Genomic DNA, 23,033 nt, shown 5'->3' with positions numbered 1-23,033 from the left:
CTGGGAATTAACAATTGAAACAACAATATTTACAGAATTTGTCATACATACATACATAGGTCACTACTATATCCCTTGCGGGGTAGACAGAGCTAACAGTCTTGAAAAGACTGAATTTCCACGTTCAGCTATTTGGCTTAATGATAGAATTGAGATTCAAATAGTGACAGATTGCTAGCCCATCGCCTAAAAATAATCCCAAGTTTGTAAGCAGATACCTTAGTTACCTTTTACGACATCCATGGGAAAAAGATGGAGTGGTCCTATTCTTTTTGGTATTAGTGCCAGGAACCACAAGGCAAAATTTGTCAGTACTTTAAAATGCCACACGGGAGCAAAATACTAGTGTAAAATAAGTTTATAGGTATTTCATATCTTCAATCTTTAGTGACGATACGTAAGATATAAAAAGATCATCATATTTATCAAACTCAAACATAGTTGAAGTGGGCAGGACAAGAGACATAACACAGACAAAAATGAAAACGTTATACCATCTTATAATATTGTAAGTACCTATATTCATGATTTATACTTACATAATTATATGACTATAATCCAATACCGGGGATCGCTTCGTGTAAAAACACCGCACTTCTCTTTAGAGACGTTAAGATGTAACCGGAATTAATAAGCTAAGTCCGGTTACATCTTAATGAGAGAAAGAGAGAAGAAGAATATGATAGAAATTATATTATTTATAATAGAATGGTATATTTATAATAAAATACATGTTATATTCTAGAGTGGTATTCCTGAGCCCAATCAAGTTCAATGAATGTAAATCAGCCGCTGTCCGTCTAAACACCGTGAGAAGATTCCCAGAAGGGTTCTTGTTTGGCACGGCGACTGCTGCCTACCAGGTGGAAGGCGCCTGGAATATTGATGGTTGGTATCTAGCACTACGGAATGAAATCAACAGAAATTTCATCTTAAGCAATATTATTCTGTTTAATATACTTTTCAGGAAAGACAGAAAATATTTGGGATCACTTAACCCACACGCACCCATGCGATATAAAGGACTGTTCCAATGGTGACATTGCCAACGATTCCTACCACCAGTACAAAAGAGACGTGGAGATGATGAGAGAGCTCGGATTAGATTTCTACAGATTCTCTTTGTCGTGGACCAGAATCTTACCTACCAGTTTCGTAGACAAAATAAACGAAGCAGGCGTAAATTACTACAACAATCTGATAGACGAGATGCTTAACTATAATATCCAGCCGATGGTGACGCTGTACCATTGGGACATGCCGCAGAAGTTACAGGATCTAGGGGGGTGGAACAACCCTCACATCGTAGATTGGTATGGAGATTATGCACGCACTGTATTTGAGCTATTCGGGGACAGAGTAAAAAATTGGATCACTATGAATGAACCGCGTGAAATTTGTTACCAAGGTTATGGCGATGTTACGATGGCGCCGAGACTTAACATCAAGGGGGTGGCGGACTATATGTGTGCCAAAAACTTGTTGTTGGCGCATGCACGGGCTTACCATATTTATAACGATGAATTCAGGGAAACTCAGAATGGAACAATCGGCATAACAATAAGTGCAGGTTTTTCGGAACCGGCGTCAGAATCTGAGGAAGATAGAGTTGCATCAGAGGAAGCCGCGCTTTTTAGGGTATGTCGTCACATTTTAGTACCTAGTTTACGTTATAATTAAATGACGGAATTCCATCTTCCGATTCCTACGCCTTACAGATTTCAAGGCAAGTAGCATGCGTGCACCACCTAAGACCACGTCTTGCTTACCATCAAGCAGATTGAGATCAAACGCACCCTTTACAATATAAAGATACCACCAGTACAGGTATTATCAATAATCACGACTTTATCCCTTACCAGACAAAGCGAACTGTCTCAAAAATTCCGAAATACCAGTTTCAGCAGTAAGTATTGTATTCAAATAGTGACAGGTTAGCAACCTGGCCAACCCAGGGCCTAAGAGAAGTTAATTTTCATTTCATATTTTATTTGGTTCAATATATGTTATTTTTTACTATTATACATTTTTGATTTTAGTGGGGTATATATGCTCAACCAATCTTCTCGGAAACTGGAGATTTCCCTTCGATATTGAAAGAAAAGGTAGCTGCAAAGAGCGCTGAACAAGGATTCTTGCGATCTAGACTACCGGAGTTCACACCAGAAGAAGTGGAATACGTGCGAGGAACATCAGATTTCTTCGGGCTAAATCATTACACGTCTGATTACACGTTCAGAAACGAATCAGTTCTAGGTATATTTGAATCTCCGTCGTCTGATGACGATCTGGGAGCTGGGTCGTATGTTCTCGAAGAATGGGAAAGTTCTGCATCATTTGGGCTAAAGGTAAATTGATAATCACTTTATATTAAAAAGTAAGGTCCATCTATTTTCTCTGTCTGTATATAAGAATATTGAAAAGAGAGTTTGCTGAGGAAGGTTTATATAAGAAGAAGCCGAGGCGGGTGGTTAGTACTTACAATATAATATAATTTTCAGTTTAGCATTTCCACCCGATAGTCCGCATCTTAGCTTTGAGTCTCAGATAAGAGAGTAAAAAATGTTCTTTGGAATATTGGCGGATGTACAAAAATAAAATTTTAATTCACGTATAAATTTAGAACAAGGTTATTGTTGAAAATTTGTGTAAGTTATTTTTAGAATTGTAACAGCTGCGAGATGCGTATAGATTCGTCAATGGGGTGTCATAATAATTAGGCCCATTCAATTCCAGGTGGTGCCATGGGGTTTCTACAAACTCTTGGTTAAAATTAAAGATGACTACAATAATCCACCTGTATTTATAACTGAGAACGGGTTTTCAACTCTTGGTGGCTTGGAGGATGACGGCCGTATTTCGTACTACAGGAAGTATCTGGACGCAATGCTGGATGCGATAGACGAAGGCTGCGATGTAAGAGTGTATACTGCGTGGAGTCTCATGGATAACTTCGAATGGATGCAGGGATATACGTTAGTAATCATCTAAAGATCTTAGTTCTTTTGCAGTTAATTTTCTTAGTCGTTAAAGTCACACCTGCTTGCTTAACAGTGTGTATAAGCGATTACAACATTTGTCTATTTCTCTACGTTAAATGTTCTGTATGGTTGCGAGGTAATGGCTGCGATGTAAGAGTGTATTCTGCGTGGAGTCTCATGGATAACTTCGAATGGATGCAGGGATATACGTAATAAACATATAAAACTTTGTTCCTTTACAGTTAATTTACTATATTCTTGAAGTCGCAGCAGCTTGCTTAATATTGTGTTTATAAGCGACTACAAGATTTTAATAGATACAACATCCATACTCTACCTTGAATATTGTGTATGTATTCTGTGCGTGTATGCAAACGGATATATTATACATGGATTAGTATGAATGGGAACGTTGAAGTGAGGCCAGACGAAGTAGGTACCTTGTTCAAATCTGAAAAGTTCTGGCAAAAGGTCAGATCAAGAGGATAATCTTGATTTAAGATAGTTATGAAAGTGGATGAAGCGAAAGCAGTATGCAGGGATCGTGGCCATTAGAAAGATGTAGGCTCTGATTTTATGTATGTGTAAGCAAATGGAAAAAACTCTTGGAGGATGATTCATTGTATAGCTTATATTCTGTGTGTATTTTAATAGAGAGAAATTTGGACTATACGAAGTGGACTACGAGGACCCAGCGCGCACGCGTACTCCGCGGAAGTCCGCCTTCGTGTACAAGGAGATCGTGCGCTCTCGTGCGCTCGACTGGAGCTACCAGCCTGACACCGATGTCATGACCATAGATGATGGACATTGAGAAATGTTATCAAAGATAACAAATGTATTTTCGCCCCAGGTCGATCAATCCTCAAACCTCACTCGCTTCGGCCGCACAGTCAATAATTTTTATTAAATAGAAAACAGATTGCTTTAAATTTTTATTTCATGGTGTCTTTTATACAATAAAAAATGTGAGACCATCTCTTTTAGATTTTCGTTCAGCATTGATAAGGCTCAAAAAAATAATAACTTCACGATTGTCTATAGATACCACACCCATACGATCTTTTTCGTCGTCACTCACCTTGACCTTGACGTTCTCTATTAGTTAACTAGCCATATCAATTGCCTGTATGATCGCAGGCCTATTTTAAAAGTATATCCAGTAAAACGTTATATACTTACATAATACCTATAAATCACGTCTTTTGCGCTTACGGGGTAGGCAGAGCCAACCGTCGCGAAAATAATAAAAAGCCACGTTCAACTATGATTTGCTAGTTATAAGTTGGTTTAATGATGGAACAAGAATTCTTTAACGGTGGACAGCACAAACATGCAATGCTTTCAACTCTGATAGTCAATATCAAATTCGACTATGGTGAGGTTGCAAAGGCATAAGTTGGCTCTTGTATATATCAAAGGGTTGTTGTCATCTTTCTATATAGACCATTGTTCTAAGTATTTCTATTCATGCACAATTTGTAGAGTTTCCTTTATAATTTTCGGTAAGTATGTATGCATTGTTATTTATTTGTTCCCGTTCACGCACATTGAATAGATAAATCTTCCGAGCAATTGATAGCGTTATCTTATTTCACACACAGGATGTTTTAAATCTAATACTTTAATTTTTGATTTAAAGATATCATGTTCGGGGCAGTATAACGAGAAATGAACTCTTTTCACTTAGTCTGGGACTTTTATAATTTTTAAATAATTATATAAATGAACATCGGATTTAAATAATTATTTATAATAAAGTATAATATCGTTATGTTAGTATTACATAAAACAAATCTTTGTACCGGTTATATTTTTTTATATTGACATATCATAACATTTTTATATTTGTGATACAAATTTAACCAAAAACAAGTTAACGAGAAATAAATGATCAATATTATACTTAGAGAACTTCTTACTTAAGAAGCACCACAGAAATTTGCGTAGTAGTTATGGGTCCCAATATTTCCTACAATTTTTTTTTACTTTAACAACACTTAGAAAATTTCTTTTTTTATACAATATATATTAGCACACCTTGATGAAGCAAGTGGGGACCGCGAAATACTTAGGATACTCGTATACCTACGAATGTCCAAAAAAAAAAATATTTATTGCTGTTTATGTTGTATGCATGGCAAATATAGAACGTTAAAAAAATCTGAAAACTCCTTTGAAATTCAAATCATACGACGAAGTTTTCGGTAAAATTGGCATTGGTGAATTGAAATAATATAAGTACCTATAGAGGGAATAAAGCGGGAGTCTATACTACCTTCCTTCCTAGAAAGAAGCTGAACAGAAACTAAGTTAGTATTTATGAAAAGACTTATCGTTATTATTGTATTGAGCCTTGCATAAATAAGAATATATTTTGGGACACCCTAGCTTTTTTATAATATTGATGGGAAATTGATAAGATAATCTGCAGTAAACTATAAATATAATTTCTCAGTAGGTATATTATAATAAAATCCTACTACCACATAAAGCTATAGTTATACAACCACACGCTGAACGATTAAAAGTAAAATGGTTTTTACCAGGAGACTAATGTGAGTGCTTAGAAAAATCATTTTCTTTTTGTGTGTACACTCGATTTTAACTGTCTTTTTATATTGATGGTTGTCTTGTTAATCAATGATTGTGTTTGTTTATTTAGATTTGATGGTAATAAAACACAAATATAATATTAACCTGTTTAGCTTTTAATCATACAACAATTTATCTTTAGAAAGGCAAAAAATACGTTTGTTTAGTATATTAAGTCATATATACTACACTTACAAGTTATTATCATATAGAAATGAGCAAGTTTCCTGAAATCTAATTGTACCTTAAAAATAATGAGTGTTATTATTGATATTTATCAATTTAATGATAGGTATAATTTAAAATAGGCCAGGCCTTAAATTCTCTCTGGAAAATCTCACGTTTTAGGTATAGCATTAAAATTTCAATAAAATATTAATATTGCCGCAGCTATGCAACAGCATTCAGCATAATATTTTCAGCAAACACAAAAGCTGCTAATGACCAGCAAGACGTGAGACAATTCCCCAATGGGTTTCTGTTCGGGGCCGCCACAGCTTCCTACCAAGTAGAGGGGGGTTGGAATGAGGACGGTAATTAATTATTTTTCTATATTTAAGTTAGTTTGTTTATTATACATACATTCCTCTCTCCCGGAGGGGTAGGCAGAGACTATATATTTCCACTTGCCATGATTGTTTGTTTATCAGTACAAAATTTGTTTTGATTTTAGGAAAATCAGAAAATATCTGGGATGCCTTCACCCATCTCAAACCTAGTCCCATTCTTGATAATACCACTGGAGACATGGCAGATGACTCGTATCACCAATACAAACGAGACGTTGAAATGGTTCGAGAGCTTGGGCTTGATTACTACAGATTTTCCTTGTCATGGACCAGAATATTACCTACAAGTTTCCCTGATAAAATTAACGAGGATGGCGTATTGTACTACAATAATTTAATAGATGAGTTATTGCGATATAATATAAAGCCTATAGTGACTATCTACCATTGGGATCTACCGAAAAAACTGCAAGATTTGGGGGGATGGACTAACCCCGAAATTATCAATTGGTATGCGGATTATGCCAGAATTGCATTTGATTTATTTGGTGACCGAGTCAGATGCTGGATAACCATTAACGAGCCCGTACAAATTTGTTATTTTGGTTACGGTTTAGATAGTCTTGCTCCTGCTATAGATATTAAGGGGGTGGCTGAATACATGTGCGCTAAAAATGTATTAATGGCCCACGCGAAAGCTTACCATATTTACGATGAAGAGTTCAGACCAAAGCAAGGAGGAAATATTTCTATTTCACTCAGCGTAGAGTGGTTTACACCAGAGAGCGAAGACCACGTAGAAGCCACTGAGGATTACATTCAATTTACAGTAAGCGCGCAATTTCGTTATACTATTTAAAAATAATTAACATTCAAGTTTCTACACAAAATATTTTGTTTCAGTTGGGGCAATATGCTCATCCTATATTCTCTCAAAGTGGGGATTTTCCAAAAATTATGAAACAGAGAGTGGCAGACAAAAGTAAGGCACAGGGGTTCAGTAGATCTAGACTGCCAGATTTCAGTGAAGAAGAAATATCATTTGTAAAAGGAACATCGGACTTCTTTGGACTGAATCATTACAGTACTCATGTTGTGTTTAGAAACAAGACAGTAGAGAGCCTTTACGAAGTTCCATCTCTTGCAGATGATGCAAATATATCAATATATCAATTAAGTGAATGGAAAATTGGAGAATCAGATATGACAAAGGTGAATAATTAAAAATGATATTTAAAAAGTAATTTCTTACTTTTCTGACGACCCATGAAGTACAATTTTTGCTGTTGTATTTCTCAGCATTAAATATTTTATAAGAAACTATAAGGTATTCATATTCATCATTTTATTCTGTAAACTTATTTAAGTATGTCTAAATCTACCCTTTAAAATTATTAAAATATCTAAATAATTGAATGATTACAAAATAAAATTAAATTTACAAATTATAAAGTCCCTGCATAGCATCAACCTGCGAAAATGTGCCCAGAAGGCTGGCAGCTTGGCCATTTTGAATGAATAATATTTCATAGTAATATGAAGTTTAATTTAAGGTTGTTCCTTGGGGATTCTACGAAATGTTGACTAGAATAAGGGAAGAATACAATAATCCGCCTATATACATAACAGAAAATGGATTTTCAAGTCATGGAGGCTTGACGGATGATGATCGTATATACTACTACCGAAGCTACCTTTCGGCTTTACTAGATGCGATCAAGGAAGGATCTGATATCAGAGCTTATACAGTTTGGAGCCTCATGGATAATTTTGAATGGAAAAATGGATATACGTAAGATTAAAATATGATTTTCCATTAAAGCAATAGGCATTAAGGTATATGCACTTTCAAGTAATGTTTTTAAATCTGTGAAATGCACTCATTGTAATTTCTTTTTTCAGAGAGAGGTTGGGTCTATATGAGGTTAACTATGAGGACGCCGCGCGCACGCGTACTCCGCGGAAGTCCGCCTTCGTATACAAGGAGATCGTGCGCTCTCGTGCGCTCGACTGGAGCTACCAGCCTGACACCGATGTCATGATCATAGATGACGGACATTGAGAGATTTTATCTTTATAAATAAAATACTTAATCATAAATTATTTTAGTTACTTACCTATGATATAAAGTACAATATTTATAAATCCGGAATATAAATTAAATGTAATTTCGATTATATCTTATTTTAAAAAACTTATAAGTAAGTAGGTACTTACTTATTATATTAGTTAAAGATTCACTTGTAATTTGTTGTGTTTTTCGAAGCGGAAAGCTTTACTTACCGGCAAAACCGGAACTTGTCCTATATAATTATTCTATTCTAGAGAGAGCAATGATAGACATATTTTAAGAAGACGTGGTGATGGCGATGGAGTATTTTACCTGCAAACTTATTTCTGAATCTCGTTCTCTTATAGGCGATGGGCTAGCAACCTGTCACTTTTGAATCTCAATTCTATCATTAAGCCAAACAGCTGAACGTGGCCTGTCAGCCTTTCAAGACTGCTGGTTCTGTCTACCCCGCAAGGATTTTAGACGTGACCATATGTATGTATGTATATGTCCCGTTCTCAAACAACTATAAACAATATATGCCATTATGTTACACACCTAAATGTTTAAACGTTATTTTATTTGAACCGTTATGTATAGGAGAGTGGTAAGGAATAAGAATCTTCCGAAACACTCTTTATGTTCGTGCTATAAGTAACCTACCATTGAGATCTATTATTCACTAGCTGTGCCCGCGACTTCGTCCGCGGTGAATAGTTACATTGGCCATCATTGAAGCCCTTAACGATGAATAATTTCCCCCTTATTTTCACATTTTCCATGATTTCTTCGCTCCTAATAGTTGCAGCGATGTTATATAGCCTAAAGCCTTCCTCGATATTTCTTTTATTCAACACAAAAATAATTATTCAATTCGAAACAGTAAGTTCCTGAGATAAGCGCGTTCAAACAAACAAACAAACTCTTCAGCTTTATAATATTAGTATAGATTATTCAGATTTCCAGTTGTGTTTGGCTGTAACCAGGGTATTGATAAAAGTAACAAAAGCTTGCTGCAATTACTCGTAAAAACACACAAACCTCTACTCGATCAACCTATAATTTACAATGACAGTCATGAATTGCGGAGAAATCGGTTTAGGCGCACTTGTTCACTAATACCTATACTCTCAATTGGAGTATAAATGGACGATTTTTAATTAAAGCACGGTATGCTCATTGTGTGACACTTTGGTGATTAATGACTGATGGGAATAATATAAAGAATTTTGTTTATTTTAAGGTTTACAAACCGATAGGACAGGTCCTACCTAAGGCAGTCGTTTATACCGCGATATGAGTTATTTTATGTAGGCTAACTGTCGCTTTTATATATGTAAATTCAAACTCGTAAGTCATCAAAAGCATTTCTACGATCGAAGGTTTGCATATAAGTAGTCACGATTTTAAGGGAATCAGGGAAGGGATTACTTCTTCCAATTTTTTTTTAACTTTAGTTTTTATACATAAGAGCTTATTCAAGTCACTCGTTCGTTTTACTCTCGCTCGTTAAGTGCGCGATATTTATTCGCGCTTGACCGGACTTCTTGCCATATTCAGTCACAGATTATTATTTAACGTCATTCAATAATATATTGGCGACAGTATTAGATTTTTTCATTTTTGCGAGTTATATCTAAGCTTAGACATACTTGTTTGCTGTTGATTGGCTACCTACTTATCTTATCGAAGGCACCTAAATCATCTTGAATAATGTCAAAAAGTCTTCAACAGGAATGGCAAATCTACAATAATTGAGATTACATTGTTTTTAACGTGTTAAGTACCTTGATATAAATAATAAATATTTACGGGACAAATTACACTGATTGAGTTAGCCTCGAAGTAAGTTCGAGACTTGTGTTACGAGATACTAATTCAACGATACTATATTGTATAATAAATACTTAAACATCTAAGACTTAGACCAATCAGAAAAAGTTCTTTTCTCGTCATGCCCTGGCCGGGATAATAAATACCTTAATATCATTCAACAAAAGAGAAGTAGGTAGGTACTTATTTATAAAACAGGTTGGAGGAAAATACGTTCATTAGTTTTCTAAAATTAAAAGTGTACCTATTATTCATATTCGTTTATTTGCCACCTAATTACTCATTACTAACACATCAATTAAGTAGGAATACTTATTTAATCTTCATACCTTGGTTTGTAAATATTTATTCTATTGACTCCAATTTAAGGTAAATGTTGGTATCGTTGGTATCTATACTAATATTATAAAGCTGAAGAGTTTGTTTTGTTTGTTTGTTTGTTTGTTTGTTTGTTTAAACGCGCTAATCTCAGAAACTACTGAACCGATTTGAATAATTCTTTCACTGTTAGATAGTCTATTTATCGAGGAAGGCTATAGGCTACATTTTATCCCGGATTTCCTACGGGAAACGTCAACAATGCAGGTGAAAGTTGAATGAGTCGGCCATCTGCGAGCTTTCCACGCGAACGCTGCGCAAACCAACAAAGATATAGTAAAACAATGTACTAAAGATGTGAAGTACTCATTTTTTGCCACAAAAAAGTCCGCGAGAACATATATCTATCTCTTAAGGTTTACTTACAATAACCACTTTTATGTTCATTTTTTAAGATTATTTTTTCATTATAAACATAAGTTATTTTGAAACCAATTTTCTTTAATTCAGTATTAATCCTTATCCAAATAAATATGTTTATTACTTCCGGCTTTTCATGTAGACTAAAATTGCCATTTACAGTATATAAATCAGACGAATAGGTTTTGAGATATAGTCGTTATAAGCAATTTGCAGCGAAACATTTAATACGGCGAACCAGCGTTCTTTCTAATACGCGTGACCGCCTGACCGCCCAAAATAACTATTCCACGCGGACGAAGTCGCGGGCACAGCTAGTGTGTATATATTCTTTAGTAAAAACTGTTTTTAATTAATACTTATGTTTTTTGGAAACCAAATTTATTCATAGATAATATACCTACTCTTTAAATTGCTATAACTAAACACAGATACAAGGATACCCCTATAATTTTACCGCTATTTATTTAAGAGCTAAATAAATTTAAGAGGTAAAGAGTTAATTACTACCTCCAAGTCTCTAGCTACAATATAGCTCTGTTATCCCTGAGAATGGTCTAAGAATAACTATTAGATAAATACTGTAAATCTACGAGTATGACCACTTTATGAGTAATTTATATCAACAAACAAATTCTTGTGAACGTTTGTTTTGATAAACAGTCCGACTATTGCTACTCGTGTGAAGTTATTTGAGCGCAGTACAAGGGTAGTTTCATTTGCTCGTAAATTTTCCGCGTCATATTAAATCGTCAATGCATAATTTACGTTGTGGGAACACACATTTGGCGGGTTGCCGAATGTGTGTTCCCACAACGTAAAGCGGCTCGAGTGGGCTACTGAACAAACGCGTAAACATCGGATAACTAACACAAATGTAGGTAAATCACATCGATAAACTTTAGTGTCCGACCGAAGCTTCGGCTTCGGCTTCGGCTTCGGCCACCTTCGGCCAAAAAATCCACCTTCGGCGAAACATTCGGCTTCGGCCCAAAATCCGGCCGAAGCCGAAGGTTTCGCCGAAGGTCCGAGCGACCGTCGAGATTGAACGAACTGTTACGAAAGTCATGAGGCGGCGGGGAGTCACTGTCAAAATATCACATTGCTGATTGCATGCATCAAAACAAGTCCGTACGTGTATTTAAACGAGTGTTTTTGTAAAAAATCAAATCATTATTTTTTACCAGTAGGTACATATAATAAAACAGTAAAAATATTTTGTCTGTACATTTAGTATTTTCGACTGAAATGGATAGAGAGACACTTAGAATGAATAATAGAAAGCAAAAATATTTTTTTTTAATTTCTTGTCTGTCTGTCTGTATGTATGATCACGATTATCTCCGAAAGTACTAAACCGATTTACTTCAAACTTTCACCAATTGCTTTGTTTTAACTCAGAATAACATTTAAAGTTTGTTGTTTCATCAAAATCGGTTCACAAAAAAAAAAGTTATCGACATTTGAATGAACTCAAGGCATCAGTATGCCTGCAAATAAGTTACGAAATTAAAAATTCAAAGTCATTTATCATTATACGACGGCATTATATCTATAACATATAAATATAAGTGAAAGGCGACTAAGGGATGGGCTTACAAACTTGGGATTCTTTTTTAGGCGATGGGCGAGCAACCTATCACTTTTTTAACCCTAATTCTATCATTAAGTCAAATAGCTGAACGTGGCCATTCAGTCTTTTCAAGTCTGTTGGCTCTGTCTACCCCGCAAGGGATAAAGACGTGACCATATGTATGTAGTCTACTTTAATTTCGACACCAACGCAACGGCTTCCATGGTCCAGTGGTTAGCCCGTGAGACTGTGAAGTTGGCGGTCCAAGTTCGAATCCCAACAATTACAAGATATTTTTTATTATTAAAAATATATTTTTTTTTGTATTGTTTGAGTATTTTATGTAAAAAAACTGAAAATCAAAATACTACATATAATAATAAAACGGTAAAAATATTTTTTCTGATCATTTAATATTTTGACTGAAACGGATAGAGAACTTTTTATTTACATTTTTTGTCTGTCTGTATCTGACTGTATGATTAAAATTCAACTCGAAATTTACGCGGACGAAGTCGCGGGCAACAGCTAGTTTATCTCTAAACCAACCACCTCTATGATATATCATCAACTTCTATATGAGACAGTCAATATATAAACCTTCAATATTGAGGTTTTGAAATGATTTTAATATTAATTGTAGCTTGTAGACAATATTGAACAAAATTAATTACTGAGTGCTGAGAGAATATAAACCTTCGGCTTCGGCTTCGGCTTCGGCCGAAGGTTGTGGCGATAGCCGATTAATCGGCTTCGGCTTCGGCTTCGGCCAAAAATAGACCTTCGGTCGGACACTAATAAACTTGTATTTGATTATTCGCAATACTTTGGTCAGGAGCGTATTATCAAAATTGTTTCTCGACAAATTTATAGCACGGTAAATGAGATTAAAGACTCCCCAGTACGCTTTAATTTTAATACATTAAGATAAAATAAGTGACTCCTTAATATGAGAAATAAATTTATTTCCGTTCCCACCGGAATTTGCTTAGGGAAACCTGCTCTTAGTGATCATATAAATAAACTTCATGTCAAATTTCAAATCTAGACTATGTGATTTCAAGAATGAAAAACTTGTATTTTCTTATCCAAGCTTTATTTTCTTATGACAACTTTATTTTCTTATGAGCGTACGATTAACAAATCAAGGGCGGGTTTTAATAACGGAGTAGGTCTATCTTCTGTCCAAGGAGGTTTCAACTGGGAAATGCTGTATAAATTTACACCTAAATTATATTTGTAAACATCACACGACACCATCATAAAGCCATACAGTCGAACGTGGCCTTTTAGTCTTTTCGAGAGTGTACACTTTAAGAAGCAGCATCACAATCGCATTAACCTATCTTCGCCGTGACTCATCTGTTCACACCAAAGTCTCGCTCCATCCTCTTCTTACCTTCCACAAAATAAAGAGAGAGCAACAGAAAATTGTTGAATATTCGATGAAGCATCTACAAGTTTAATAGCTCATTTTGTCAAAGTAATGGAGATGCATCAAGCCGCCTCATTTAGTTAAGCCTGCACAGAATACCCAATTAAACTACCAGCTCGTCTTAATTTTAAATCTCAATCTTCTATTTTCATTATCTAAACAGACTGTGAAACGGCTATTTATCACTTATAAGTAGGAAGATACTCGTAGGTACTTTTACGTGGACTTTACCGTAGGGCTAGGGTTTTTCCATAAAATTTATAAACTACTAGCTGTGCCCGCGACTTCGTCCGCGTGGAATAGTTATTTTGGGCATTATTGAAGCCCTCAAGGATGAATAATTTTCCCCGTTTTTTTTCACATATTCCGTTATTTCTTTGCTCCTTGTAGTTGCAGCGTGATGTTATATAACCTAAAGTCTTCCTCGAAAAATGATCTATTCAACGCAAAAGAAGAAACGCGTTCAAACAAACAAACTCTTCAGCTTTATAATATTAGTATAGATTGGAAGATAATTACGTCTTCTCATCTTGTGGTTGCATCCATCGCGGTTAAGCTTTCAATCCCTTAACCATATGAATTCGCACGAACACCACCAAATTGATATGTGTGTCTATTTTACACTTGATAACTTATTACATCCAAAAACAAATTATTATTTACAATCTCAGATTAAATAAGTCTCGCTGTTTAGTCGTTAAGCGTTACAGACAGACAAACTGTACACAACTGTAAATACTTTTTTAATGTAAGTATGGATTATACCAATGAAAAAGTTGTGAAAAAATATGTGTATTAATTGTACACCAATAGAGTAACTTGTGGCGAACCAATTAAACGCGGTCAGGGCGGCCAGCTGCATGGTGTCGGTTTGCATAGTGTGGGCTCGGCGAGTGGCTATAAATATTGTAACAACTATACGCGTTACGTATGAAAAAATAGAATTGATATTATGAATACCAACTCCGAAATACGTGTACATATGAGAGCTGATTAGGAAATCTATGAACCAAACTAACTGTAGGTATACTGCCTTGGACTGCTTTTCATCAATTCAATGATAAACGATTTTAAATGTGCCTATGAAACAGTAATATTAAACTCATCTCTTAAATAAACTAATTAGGCTGTCCCTATGTAGTCATAACACTCAAAGGCCACGTGTATATCGATGATTTAATGATGGCAGTGTAATTCAGACACAGTGACATGTTGACAGCCTAAAAATCTTTTGTAAAAAGAGCACCACCTCCAATCGATATCGTCCTTTATTGAAGTCGGTGAAATTTTTAACAAACACTTTCTTGAAAATCGCATCAGAATCGGTTCAGCGAACGTGGTATAGCGAATAAGAAGTGGACAAACAAACATACATGCATACTTCAAACTGAGAACCACGTTTCGTGTTTTTTGAAGGCGCTTAAAAAGATTCAAGCAATCACGACGGAAGGAAGAGCAGCTTTTTAAAGCCGCAGAATTTTAAACTTAATATATTAAAATAAAACAAAAGCAATTTTTAGTAGCGAAATATGCAAAAAAAACGTGCACGTAAAATCTGGATAAAATACATGAAGAGGTTGTCGTGGAGTCAGGGCCTCTCAAGACGCCTTTTGTTACAATGGGGACTCTTGAGTCCCGACTTAGCTTTGTTTGCTACTTCACAATATATTTAAATTCCACTGAAGTTCTAATGCAAAAAGAATTACCTTTGTAAATATTTTAATAAAGGCAGGGACAAACAACCGCTACGCTTTGTCCAAAACGACAGATGGGGTATTATATATATGTATATAATTGGCAGACAACCGGACGCAAAAGTCTTCTACATACTCCTGAGACCCTACATACCGAATCATCTTTTGATTCAGTTCTTTTTTGTGACACAAATAACAATCACTATACAGGGTGACTTTTAATTAAACTGCATAAATTTAACTGTTAAGTGTACTCATCTAAAGGATATTAATAAACGTTAAAAGAAAAATATCGGATCATATTTCTGAAAGTACGAAAAAAAATAAAAGTATCGAAATCCACGATCCTAAATACGTCATAACACCCCGGCCGGCGGCGACGCGTAAGATTCAGAGACACAATTCATTCAGCTGAGCGATCTCGACAACTCTGTACTTTACTTAATCTTGATACTAGAAAAATAATTAATTTTTCATACATTTATTTACATGTTTAGTTTTAATTTCTTTTTGTAGTATTGGTCTTTAATAAAGCGTGACGTAGTTTTTGAGGGTTTTTTAAATGTGAAAATGATGACATTTAATTTAAATAAAAAAAAGGCTCAAATAACTCAGAAGCATGGGTATAGTCTATGTTTAAAAGGATGCAGTTGTTTTAAATGTCACCTTGTATAGCTGAAGTTCTAGAAAAAAAAGGTACCGATAATTTTAAAAAAATATAAGTATACGAACAAATCACACTGACTGAGCTAACCCTATAGTAAAGTTCGAGATATGGGCTATGGGATTAATCCCTTGATTTCTTACATAAATATAAACCCGGCCAGTGTCATTTTATAACCAGTAGTTCCAGTTATAACAGGCGCGTAAACTTGTGCACACAAACATAATGGGTTATGAAATCATATCAAGTGCTATCGATCGGTTTGTTAGCATTCGATTAATTAGTTAATTAAGTAAGTTAAACGTTGGATTTAGACTTTGATGGCTACAATATGTGACAAATATAAAGTTAGTTTATAAAAAACCATGCAATTGTAGGTCCTCACAGCTAGAAGTACAATGTGATGTAAATCACCATCGATGTGCAATTCTTCATTAATTATTATTATCTTGGAGTTTTTATTATCGTGCATTCGATTGTAAGGGCATTTACGCAGAGATATACCTTACATCAGTTATTAATAGATTTTGGCAAAATCGAGAGAAAACAACATTAAATAGGTACTTATATGTATGTGGTGAAATTCGTGACCATTGAATCGAAAATCCGCCTTCGTCTTTTGAAGTGAGGGACGGGATAAATCCCCGCGAAGGAGCATCGCTTTGTTGCCTGTCTCGATTACAACTCGGCAACTCGAGAGGTCGTCTGTCCTCTGCTGTATGAAGAAGGATATATTTCTTCATATCACAATATTACCTACTTAGTGTTGCAACAAACTTATCTTACTAGGTACTATGCGAGTAGGTATTTTTTTATAAATACAACTGGCATTTTGAACAATATTCTAATCCCTCTCTCATCTTTGAGTTTTCCCGGTTGAACACTACGCTTTTATGGGACCGGGTTCCGACTTTTCTCTCTCGCCATCGTCGGATCTTCAACATCCTAATCCTCTTATTCGGTTTTATTTAATTCAAATGTTATGATGAAACATGGCAATTATAATTATTTCCGAAGACCTAAGTATTACTTATTAAAGTAGTAAGTACCTACCTAACCTTTTTCATATTCACAAAGTTATATTATCAAACTAGACATTAATTTTGCAATCAATAAAATTCCTATGGGGAAAGAGGAACAGCTATAAAATATCTATAAATATTTTAAATTCAAATCGGGCGCAATAGCTAGTAATAAAAAAAGGAAACGACACGGAAGCATTTTCCAGTAAAACACCGTCCACTTTAGTGGTACTCGGCCGTGCGTCATAAACGCATTTATGTGTTTACATACACATTTTATAAGCACAGCGATGAAAGCAGTTTTACCAGTGAGTGTTAAATATTGGCGAAACTATTAAACAAAGGCATGCACAGCATTTTTCAAAAGTTTCTAGGTATGTATTTTTTTTTGAATGGGTGTGTTTTTTTAAACGTCTTTTTTCTAAAACATTCATGGCTCATATTATATTATTATAGACTTTTCTATTATATTAAAGCTTAAGAACAAAAATATTTATTTACCCTAAGTTCGCGGTGTTATAACTATCCACCCCACAGGGAATTAGGGTTGGAATTTCATTTGCAACTTACTCCGGATAATCTTTAAGATAAAGAGGAACTCGCTTCATTATACATATTTTAGGCCTTTTATTTTGGCCTCCCCGCAACAAATACTTAGTGGGAAAATACTGCAAAATAATTTATCGTGTGTAGTGTGGGTGTTACTATAAGTAAAAATAAGTTTAGCCCTTAAAAATAATACTTTTTTGGGGTTTCTGGTTTGTTGTTTTTTAAATAACGTAAACTGAAAAAACCAATTGAATAACTTTTACTATTGAGAAATAATAAAAAAAAGTTTAAGTAAATATAGGTAGGTACTTAATGCCGTAAATTTTCGATGTTTGTATAGGTAAAGTCAATTAAGCAATCGTAGGACCATTGCTTAAAACTTTAGACTTTATAATATTTTTACGACGTCAATTTAAATATATCTGTCGTATCGATGTCCAAGCATGTCCGGCCGAGCGTGCCTTATAAACACCTATTTATGTACAAAGAACCATTCAGTGGCAATGGAGGACGCCCGCGACGCTCCATTTAACACTATCTGCTTCACAAGCCTGGTGTTTTATTGGCTGAAAGAAAGTGGAAGACTGTAGACAAAACCTAATTAAAAATTCGCAGAAATAGATATTGATACTGCAGTGTAGTTTGTTCCGCCGCTTCTTCTACACATGCGCTTTGGAAGCGGTAGTAGTTATAACCAGATTTAAGTGTTGTGACGTCAATAAGTGATACCTTGTATCCAATTTTGAGAATAAATCTATTCTATTATATTCTGATAAAATCAAGGATATACCTATTGTATCTAAAATTATAGATTTGAAATATTGAATTATTGATGGGCCAAAACATTTTAATGTTCCTGCTGCTAATGTATACAAATAATGGAAAATATATGCCTGAGTGGTCCATGTCAATGTTACAACATCCAAACTGATTTTGCTGAAAATAAATATAAATAATTAATATTTTTTTTGCGGATTCCTACTTGATAGAATGTAGACTTATCAAGTAGGAATTTTTCTATCAAGTAAGAAGCAAAAGATTTTTTCTTCTCTTCGAGCATAGATTGGTATTTGTTTTATAATTATGTCACTAATAATGTCATAATTATGTCCGTGTGGTTCCCGGCACCAATACAAAAAGAATAGGACCACTCCATCTCTTTCCCATGGATGTCGTAAAAGGCGACTAAGGGATAGGCTTACAAACTTAGGATTCTTTTCTAGGCGATGGGCTAGCAACCTGTCACTATTTGAATCTCAATTCTATCATTAAGCCAAATAGCTGAACGTGGCCATTCAGTCTTTTCAAGACTGTTGGCTCTGTCTACCCCTTAAGGGATATAGACGTGACCATATGTATATATGTATGTATGTCACTAAATGCATTTTGCAAAATTTACTACAGAGAAAAGCTAGAACTGCAGAAAACCTTTTTTGAAACTTCTTTACGTGAAATTTAAATAAATGGGTCAGGCCGCGAAAATTGTCAATTGTATCACAAAAGTAACACAAGACATTTTGAGTTACCATAACACAAATGTAACCCAAAAGCAACGAACATTTTGGGTAAAGTTCGTTTCAGATTGGTGACTAAAATAACCTTAACGAATGTAAGTAAGTAACTGTAGTAAAAATGAAGTAGGTAATGAAAAAGTAAATAAATAAATATATACGCGACAAATTACACAGATTGAGTTAGCCTCGAAGTAAGTTCGAGACTTTTGTTACGAGATACTAACTCTCTCAATGATAGTAAGGCTCTCAAATAACGCAATACCTACAACCAAAACAATGACTTATATTTTTTCTGTATATTTATCTGGCTGGAAGAAGCACGACGGAGAGGAATCAAACATCAATAATTATTATTTCAACGGGAGATTGTAGGTAGCACCATTTAAACTAAACGACTTTCAATTCACAGAATGTGAATGCGGCTTTACAAATCTATTGTGTTACGCAACACGTAAATTTGTGTTACAATAACACAGAAGTAATACAAGCGTAACACATATGTCATACAAAAGCAACACAAAAGTAAAATATTTAAAATATTTTTTGGTTATAACTTGGTTATTTATTACAATTAGACGCTTATGAGCGATTCCACGCACACTTTAAAACACTTTGCATAGAAATTCGGTACAAAAATAAACAAATCTCTGTTACTTACCTTCAAAATCACAATTTTAAATTTTTTATTCAATCAGAGCAAATTATGTAACGGACTTTCAAAATGCCTCCTGTGACAAAACAACATTGTCTGCCTTTTTTACATTTATATGTCGGTAACAGTGATGCCATATTAATACTTTGTTTTGCTATTTGGTAGTTTTAATCAAAACAATGGGTATAAATTCGTCACACAAAAAAAAATGTAACACAAAAGTAAAACGCTTTTTTTATTTTAAACTGTCGTCAAACAAGTTATATCTGGAATTTTTGCACCGGTATTACAGTAACAGTAGGGGCTATCATATTATTCTTCGATGGTAAACATATATTTAAGGTATACTTTACAATTTATGGAGTATATCTTCATAATGGTAAGGTAAAAGCACCTATTACGGAGGTATTTCGCAACATTTGAAAGTAAGAAGCAAAAATAAGCATAAGTAAGTATTTTTAAAGGTTCCAAACAAAATTATTATCTAAAATGGAATTTAAATTTTGTATTGCTGTTGAGTCTAAGTATCTTTTCATGCGATTTCTTATTTAAAAAAAATATTTAAAAAGGCAGGTCGATTTTCCCTAATACGGAGGTATGATTTTGGTCAGAGCCTATTACTGCGGTAGACGGCTCCTAATACGGAGGGTCAGAAAGTACATTATTTAGGTTCCGTACAAATAATATGTATAACAATAATAGAAATGTGTAAGTACCTTTATTGTAAGTTTTTCGTTCATTGACTATTTAATTACATTATTTCACTTTAATGAAATTAAAGACGACTTTGAATTTAAAGTATATATATGTATATATTATTATTTAGTGTTTTCTACACGCGTGTGTACAGCTTTCACGGATTTAACAATATTAAAAATGCAGGTTCATTTAGGAATTAAGTTTTATTTTTTATTACAATTAGTTACTTTGGCTAAGAAATAATGACGAACAATAACAATCATCTAAAATCTTTCAAAAATCAACACTTCGTAGAGGAACAAAAAGTAACAATAATGAAATATTTATAACATCAGTCTTTCAAAAACTAACACTCCGCAGAGGATAGTAAACTGTAACTAAAAGTTTTACATATTAAAAAATAATCACTTTAGTAATGGTAAGTGAACTTAATATAAGATACCTAAGTAAAGTTTAGGGTCAATTCAGGCTGCAGTTACAGTGGTCGACAGCAGCCCGAAGAGCATTTACAGCTTCGGAAGAATTTTAAACGTTCGCTACTAGACTAGCTTCGCTTCAAAACTGCTGGCTGTCGTCAGCAACCGACGCCGCATCAGTCACCAACAGTTTTATTTTTTCGAGCGATTACTGGTCTATAAAATAATGAAAATAAAGTTTAAAACTCTTTTAAAACTTGCGTCAATGCTGCCCGCTGCCACTGCTGCCTGAATTGAGCTATGAAAAAATGAAAAGAACAATTACGTAGATTGCATTAATTGATATTAAAATATTTAATTATTTCAATGTTTATGATTTTACAAAAAAAAAATACATTTATAAAAAATAAGAATCGAAAACAGACGATTTTTTTATTTATTTACGAAACCCTAAAATCTTGTGATTTTCTGTTTAATTAATAAAGCCATAATAGGAAACCATATTACCTAATACAGAGTTACCTGGAAATAACTACCACCGTATTAGGAAAACTACTCGTGTTTTTAATAATCCTAATTCTGACCCATCAAAATTCCGATTAACAAAAGAGTGTAAATTTTTAATCAAACGACAACTATTTTGTGGCTAAGATGTGTAAAACTGAAGTAACAGTTATACACAGGATATTATTTGTGATAAATTAAAACACACCTCTCAATTTTTACCCCTCCTAATAAACTAACATTTTGTACTCAACAGTTTTATTATTTAACTAGATTTCTAATTGAGAACACATACCTCAGAATATGGTTATTAATTTATGAGATTAATAATTATTTCAATTGAACTTGTAACTGATTCAAAAACTTAATAATTTGACAGTTATAAACAATTAAATTTTATCAGTATTTTTCCTATTACGGAGTTATACCACCGAGTTAGGATTAGTCTATAAAATTCGTATCCTATTACGGCGGTATTTTATTTCTTATTTTTTGGGTAAAAACTGAGTTACAAACGTGAAACAAGCTATTTAATTTAAAAATTTAAAAGTAGGGAAATGCCATAAGTTATTCATAAACAAACTTGAACGGCTTATTAATACGAAAAATTGCCTTTGTAAATATTATTGTACTTAATTTTGTTGTTCCGCGTTTGTATGAAAACACCTGTCCCGTCGATGCCGTGACACAGACTGATTGATTTTGTTGTGTTGCCAATGTGTTGTAGTTGCAAATGTCAGTTAAGTCGTGACGTAATAAATTTAGAATAACACATTTGCGTTATGATGTACTTACACTGAATAGAACAGGAATAAAACTAAGAAATATAAATACCACCGTAATTGGAAGCGATTTTGACTACCGCCGTATTAGGAGCTTTTACCTTAGTTCGACAAAAAGCGACCAAAAGTCACACAAAAAAATTGACAATTTCGGCGGCCTTACCCAAATGCAAACAAAAAAGTTAACGCACGAAATGAAATATAATAAACCGGCTTTTATCTATAAATTACATTCATACTCACCTACTTTTGCTAGAATCCCTAACATTGAACTGAAGAACTCTTACCGCCGATTTTATAGGCCCAGCGGGTCCTGAGAACGCGAAACTTCTATGGATATTGCCGTTTTGTGGACATTATGTACGCGCCTACGAATTTATTTTGGGAAAAGTGGTGGCTTTTCCGATATTTTCTTTTTTACGGCGCTATAAATATTTATATTACACGCTTTTGGATTAGATATGTTTTATTTAGAGACTTTCTCGCTGAAAAATTTTGGTACATTGTCTAACATGCTCGTTGGAGCGGGTACTTATATATGGGGAAGCGCATAGAAATCCAAATAACGTCGAACCCCTCGGGGTTCGGTTCGGTATACTAGTAGATTAGACTAAATTTTGTAGGGAGTCAAGAAAACAATCTGCGCGGGACGGGAAAGTAGCTGGTACGCACTACGTTAGGCTTACCTTTCTTGTCTTTTTTTCTACCACACGAGGATGGAAAACATTTTCATGCGATATTCTTTTACTATTATGTCGAAAATAATCACATATTGAATTGAATTCCATACACTTAAGACTCCTGACATTTTCCACGGGTA

At 34.4% G+C, this 23,033-nt stretch overlaps 1 protein-coding gene across 1 annotated transcript; it reads left to right on the top strand.

The window, feature by feature from the left end:
- Positions 1-368: 368 nt before the first annotated feature.
- On the top strand, positions 369-8,185 carry LOC106143596 (lactase/phlorizin hydrolase). Its single transcript, XM_060954403.1, has 11 exons — positions 369-508; positions 746-888; positions 968-1,638; positions 2,040-2,348; positions 2,737-2,975; positions 3,636-3,794; positions 5,967-6,109; positions 6,250-6,914; positions 6,989-7,297; positions 7,639-7,877; positions 7,988-8,185. The coding sequence occupies exons 1-11, from the start codon at positions 480-482 to the stop codon at positions 8,145-8,147; spliced, it is 3,066 nt and encodes a 1,021-aa protein (XP_060810386.1). The 5' UTR covers positions 369-479; the 3' UTR covers positions 8,148-8,185.
- The last annotated feature ends 14,848 nt before the right edge of the window (positions 8,186-23,033 follow it).

The sequence above is a fragment of the Amyelois transitella genome, chromosome 2 (genome assembly GCF_032362555.1).
Source record: "Amyelois transitella isolate CPQ chromosome 2, ilAmyTran1.1, whole genome shotgun sequence".
NCBI classification, from domain to species: Eukaryota; Metazoa; Arthropoda; class Insecta; order Lepidoptera; family Pyralidae; genus Amyelois; species Amyelois transitella.
Note: the sequence above shows the minus strand (reverse complement) of the source record. Positions and strands in the feature narration are given on the sequence as shown.